Raw genomic sequence first — 6141 nt, 5'->3', positions numbered from 1 at the left:
TGAGCCTCAAGGCTGTGGTGTGGGATGGGATATGGGATTTAGGATGGGAAAACCATTTGTGATTAGAACATAAGCCCTCAGCAATTCCAACCTTGTTTAAATAACTTAGAAATAAAACATCCTACAGCTCTCAAGAACTGTATCTGCTTACAAAGCAGAGAGGAGTGAAGGCCAGGGAGAAAGAATTCTTCCTTCTGCAAGACACAAGGAAGGGTGGCAGTAGAAATTTAAAAAAATACATTTATTACCTTTTCTTCCTGCTAAGACTCAAAACTTAGGGCTGAGGGGAAGGAAAAGCAGCAGGATTGTGGTTGGGGTGTCTGGACAGAAAGACCTGAGCAGGTCCCAGTGGCAGCAACTCTTGGACTAGTTTTGAGACCAACTTTAAGTGCAGAGAGCCCAGGAGGGTAGGTGTTGTTGTACACAATAATTCCAACTCAAAGTCAGGTGCTCATAGTAATTCCTTTATTAAAACTACAAACCAGAGTTAAAATCCCTACATTATTCACATAGGTCAAGTTTCTAAAGTCATTGAATAAAGACAGGCCAGCAGCCAAAGGGGCCAGAAGGCCTGAGAGGTTCAGAGCTGCTGGTTTAAGACATCAGCCAGGGCCTCCTCACTCCATGGCTCTCCCAGGGCAGCTGGAAAAGTTCCTTCAGACTCCTTGGGAAGAGGCAGGAGCAGAGCTCCAGTGCAAAGGCAAAGTTCTCTCAAGATTACAGGTGAAAAGGTACCCAGCATTCACAGCTCGGGAGGAGGGAGGGAGCTGGGAACAACCACCTAGAAAATCACCTCCATTCACTCCAGGAATTCCATAGGAAAGATTCTTACCCTTCCCCTTGCCCCAACACACAAATATTTACAGAGACACAACCAAAGCTGAGTTTGTGACTCCTTTGCTCCCTCAAAAGTCACCAGGAATGTGGCCTAAAGGGATGGGAAAGCTCCAGGTCAGTTAAACTCCTCCTTGATGGGAGTGCAGCCTGAGAAGAAGCTGATGTTGCTGCTCAGCATCCTCTTCTTCTTCTTCCCAAAGGGGTTCTGGTTCTCCTGGGATTCCTCATCCCTCCTGAGCAGGGAGGCAGCAGTGCTGGGAATCTTCAGGAACACCTCCTGCTCTGTGATGTCCTTCAGGACCTGTGGGAAAGCAAGGAGTTAGTCACTGCTGGAGTGACCAAGCAGAGGCAGCAGAACACTAAGTGCCAGGACAGCCTCAAGAGTTGCTTCACTTTTTTACTCAAGAAAAAGATAACTTTTGGACAAAATATCAAGCTCCAGCAGGAAGAGACAACAGTTGGAATAGTGAGTTCCCATGGGATAAGGGAATTTGTTTAGCTGAGGCAAAATGAGATGTGCCAAGTCGGATAGCACAATAGTTTAAGGTCACTTTGAAGATGGGAAAATGTGATTTGATCCTGTAAGCTCCTCACTTCCCCTCTCTCCTTGGTGAAGGTGCTGCAGGAAAACATGGCAAGCCTGTGGCATCATTTTAGTGTGGAAACTTAAGGATTCAGCAAACTCAAAACTTCCACACAAGCTGCCTGGAGCTGTGCAGAGTTTTCTAGCAGCAGCTTCTGCTCTGGGCTGATTTCCCTCCAAGATCCCTCACTCAGCAGCTCTGCTGTCCCCAGTCCCTGGGAATACCTTTGTGGTTGGAGTGACACACACAGGCTGGAAGAAGCTCTCTCCTGCTTTCACCTCCGTGGGGTCTTCCAGCTTCAAGGACCCTTCTGAGTCCCTTTTGTGGTCCTCACATGTTGTGGTTTCCTGAGGGGCAGCAGAGGGTGAAGCTCTTGTAGGACATCCATCCCTTCCCTTCCCACCACAGCCCCCTGCTCTCCAGGTGGGAAGTATTCCACAGAACAGGATGCTGCAGCTCAGGCTATGGCTCCATAAAATAGGCAATAATTAAAGCACTATGGGATGTCCCTGCTCCACATCTCTGAGATCCAAGAGCAGAAATCCCACTAGGAACATCTTCCTCAATGAACATCAGTTTCTCATGGGCCTTCCTGCTGCTACAACCCCCTCCCCAAACCATCCCTTCCATTCTTAAAAATAAATCCGGGAATGAGTCAAGGTTTTGTGTTGTCTGAAGCCAAAGACACGCTTTAATTTACTGAGTCCAAAAGAAAAATCGAAATTATTTGTCCTCAAGAATTGTGGATGAGAAGTGGGAGCAGGACAATCTCTGCTGTGAATCTCCAAATGTCTGTGCTCAGTGTCAGAGTCTGCCCCTGCAGTGGAAAATTGTCCTCAGTTACCAGAGAAGCACCGAATTAGTGACATTCACAGTTTCAGCAAAGTGCACGTGCTCTGCCTGGACAAACTGTGCCTGTGTGGGAACTATCCCTTCATCCAGCTCTGCTCCAGCCCAAACCCAGGCCCTGCAGCCCCCCTGGCACCCCCAGAGCCAGCAGCACTCACCAGGCCCCTCTCCCTGTTCCTGCAGGTGGTCATAGCACAGCTGCAGCCATCGGTGCATTCTATCTTCTGCCTCCTGCAGCCACACTGCCTGTTCCCACAGCGGCCCTTGCACGAGCACTGTGGAGGGAAGGGGGATCCAATGGCCAGGATGCTCCTGGAATGCTCCAGGATCCTGCCAGCTGTGGCATCTCAAGGACAGAGACACCCCCAAGCTGCCCCAGAAATGTCTTGTTGCCAGCTCTGTGTCCCAGAATAATCTCCTTCCTAATATCCTGAATAAAATCCTTCCACCTACAGATCCATCTTCAGGATCTACAGGAGAAGCACCTTTAGTTACTCAGTGCCTGATTTCAGGTGATCCCAAAGAATCCCAGTTTTTGTGCCACATTTCCACATGGAGATGGAAGCTGATTCCCCCCTCAAAAGCCTCAGGAATTTTATTTCACAGGGTGAAGCTCCACACTGACACAGATGGCAACTGTGGCTCTGCCAGGACTGGAAGCTGCAGATTCCCAGAGGGGACAGGATCCCTTGGTAGGCCATCCCTTTTGTTTGTTTTTTTCCCTAAAGCAGACTCCCTGGAGGGATCTGGCTGCTGTTGGGGTTGTTCCTAAAGCAGAGGCCAGCTCAGGCACAGGCAGCAGGACAGAACATGTGGCTCATGGGAGAAGGTAACTGGACAGGGAAAAACTGCCCAGGAAGGTGTTGCTGACTGCAGACAACACTTGCTGTGTCTGTGGGAAAGTCACAAATATCCCAAGGCACCCAAATAATCCATTCCTGCCACTGAGCAGTGGAGACACCACATCTCACCACTCCATACCCAATCCTTGCACACAGCAAATGATTCCCTAACAGACACTGGATCAAGGGCAGCTGGATCTTACCCCCATGAGGTTTTTCCTTGATCCTCTGCCTGCTTTCCCAGGAAGCCAGTCAGAATCCTCCAGTTCCCCAGAGTCAGAGAGCAGCTCCTCCACATCCACCTCGGGGCTGGGCGGCCGGGCTTTGGCTGTTGTCTGCCGGCGGGTCTTGGGCTGCAGCACAGGAGCATGGGGGGTTAGGCCACCAAAAATCACACAGACTTAGATTTTCATAAGGTTTGATTAAGGTTTTCAGAGACCCTCAGAGCCAAGAAGGTTGTGGGGTGAGGGAGGGGAAAAGATCCAATTGGCAGGGTTGATAATTCAATCAATTTAAACTCTCAATGACAAACCCTTGAAAGTCTGAGTTGTTGTCACATCACATGACAAAAAACAAGTGTCACACTCTTGTCCAAAGAGTTTTAAATCAATTATTCCTCCCAGTACTAAGATTTGACTCTTTGCACAGCAGCAAAGTTTGCTGTGACACACATGCCTTGCTCTATAATTTAAAGACTGGGAATGCCACAGAAAAACACCTGGACTCTGGAGGATACAGAGTCAGAACTACAATGAGGAAACATGTTTGGGGTTTGTTTGAGGGTTTTTTTTTTTTTTGTTTGTAATAAAAAAACTAATGCAAGGTATTTGAGTCTTCTAGAAAGCACTGAAAGGGCCACTTCAATGAGCAGAACTTCAGTGAGTAGAACAAGTGGCTGGTAAATGCAACTTGGGAGAAAGAAATAAACCAAATTATCAACAGGCAAGATTAATTTTGCAAAGAATTCAGGTGCAATACAAAGTGAGCAGCCTCTTACTTTGGGTGGAACATAATCAAAAGAAGAATCTGGAGACTCAGCTGGCCTTTGCTGGATGTGCCGGAGCTTCTGGCCACTGGCAACTTGGAGGAGCAGCAGTTTCTGTCAAAAGGGACAAGAATCAGCTCTGCAAAATCCATGAAACCCAACTGCCACGAGGCTCTGCTGTCTGTGCAAGGCTCTACCTGTTTCAGAGTGTCATTTTCCCGGAGGAGCTCCTGGTTCTTCTCACATATCTCCCTCATTTTTTCCAGCTCTTCCTCCTGTTGCAGGACAAGAGGAAATTTATTTCATTGGAGATTAGTAAGAGAAAATCCCCCAGGGTTATTCCAGCCTGCACAGCAATCACCCCATGCAGGCTTCTGCAGAGGGAACACTCAATCCTTCTCCTATTCCAGGTATCCCAAAGGATCCCACCCTCCCCCAGCCACATCCAGACACTGCACCTGGAACCGGAGTCGCTCCTGCAGTTGTTTCTCCTGCTCATTCAGAGAATCTTCCAATCTCTTCTCTGCTGCTTCTTTCTGCTGGAATTGGCTGAGCAGGTACAGAACCTAAAAGCAAGTTGGAATAAACAGGGGTGAATTCCTGAAAGGAGAACTTGGCATCAAAGTTCAAGGAAATTTCCTGTCACTCCTAGCACAATTCCACCCTGAATTACTTGAAAAGTGATCTTGTGCTCAGGTGTAACATCCTCACTTAAAGCAGGAGGAAAGTTACTGAATAAACCAATTTGCACAGGATAAACACAGGGATGGACCACAATATTTGAATTTTTGGGTTATTTTTGACCACAATTTGTGGATTTTTGGGGCATTTTTTGGCCACAGTTTGTGGATTTTTGGGGCATTTTTGAACCACAATATTAGGATTTTTGGGGCATTTTTTGACCACAATTTGTGGATTTTTGGGGCATTTTTGGACCACAATATTTGGATTTTTGGGGCATTTTTTGACCACAATTTGTGGATTTTTGGGGCATTTTTTGGCCACAGTTTGTGGATTTTTGGGGTATTTTTTGACCACAATATTTGGATTTTTGGGGCATTTTTGGGCCACAATTTGTGGATTTTTGGGGAATTTCTTGATCACAATATTTGGATTTTTGGGATATTTTTTGACCATAATTTTTTTATTTTTAGGGCATTTTTTGACCATAATTTTTGGATTTTTGGGGCATTTTTGCACCACAGTTTGTGGATTTTTGGGGCTTTTTTTGGCCACAATTTGTGATTTTTGGAGCTTTTTTTGACTACAATATTTGGATTTTTTGGGCATTTTTGGACCAAAATTTCTGGATTTTTGAGGTATATTTTTCACCACAATCCTGTCCAAAAAAAACAGGTGAAAAACAATTTTTATAGCTTTTTTATAGTGAAAAAAACCCCTAATTTTCCCCCTATTTTTATAGCTGAAAAACCCACTTTGGCAGCAAAATAAATCGAATTAAATCACATTTTCCCAACTGCTTTTAATTATTTCTCTTTATAATTTTATTTCCATAATTTCTTCATCTCCCCCAAGTTGTTTTTCTCTTCTCTCTCCTAATCAAAAGTTTCAAATCCCATTTTTTTATCCATTTCATAGATTAAAAAAATCCCCAAAAAATCACTTTTTTTTTTTTTCTCTCGTTTTTCATTTCCTGAGCTCCTCGAGGAAATAAATTAAATTCCTCAATAATTTTTTTTTCTGGGAATTTATAACTTTTCCTGAGGCTGCAGTGAGTCAAAAGCAGCAGAAAATTGGATTTTTTTCATTAAAAAATCAATGTCAGGATCACCCAGAGCTGAATGGTTTTGGGGAAAAAAAAATCAGATTTTTTGGATTTAATAAAAGAGTAATGTTGGGTTTTTTAAATTTATTATTTGATTTATATTTGTATTTATTTTGCTTTTTATTTGTATTTTTTTTAATTTCATTTCTTATTTTCTTTCTATTTCTTTTTACTTCTGTATTTATTTATTTTATTTATTAGTTCATTTCGATTTCTGTTTTGGGTTTTTTCCTCATTTTCACCCATTAATGTCAAATT

At 44.3% G+C, this 6141-nt stretch overlaps 1 protein-coding gene across 1 annotated transcript; it reads right to left on the bottom strand.

Annotated features, from left to right (window-relative positions):
• Positions 1-443: 443 nt before the first annotated feature.
• On the bottom strand, positions 444-4688 carry LOC146440502 (chromosome-associated kinesin KIF4-like). The gene is made up of 7 exons (XM_085057193.1): positions 4556-4688; positions 4295-4372; positions 4110-4211; positions 3316-3465; positions 2429-2545; positions 1646-1768; positions 444-1138 (listed from the first exon to the last, which is right to left on the bottom strand). The coding sequence occupies exons 2-7, from the start codon at positions 4352-4354 to the stop codon at positions 953-955; spliced, it is 738 nt and encodes a 245-aa protein (XP_084913319.1). The 5' UTR covers positions 4355-4372; positions 4556-4688; the 3' UTR covers positions 444-952.
• Between the last annotated feature and the right edge of the window lie 1453 nt (positions 4689-6141).

The sequence above is a fragment of the Lichenostomus cassidix genome, chromosome 3 (assembly GCF_008360975.1).
Source record: "Lichenostomus cassidix isolate B80296 chromosome 3, HeHo_3.0, whole genome shotgun sequence".
Taxonomy (NCBI): domain Eukaryota; kingdom Metazoa; phylum Chordata; class Aves; order Passeriformes; family Meliphagidae; genus Lichenostomus; species Lichenostomus cassidix.
This window is presented reverse-complemented; position numbering and strand designations above follow the sequence as displayed.

Bases quoted from the DNA above. Each gene is read 5' to 3' on its own strand.
- LOC146440502 (XM_085057193.1), bottom strand. From the start codon at position 4,354: ATGAGGGAGATATGTGAGAAGAACCAGGAGCTCCTCCGGGAAAATGAC. The intron at 3,466-4,109 runs GTAAGAGGCTGC...CCTGTGCTGCAG, and splicing joins TTGATTATGTTCCACCCAAA to CCCAAGACCCGCCGGCAGAC. The intron at 2,546-3,315 runs GTAAGATCCAGC...TTCCCTCCACAG, and splicing joins CAAGGAAAAACCTCATGGGG to TGCTCGTGCAAGGGCCGCTG.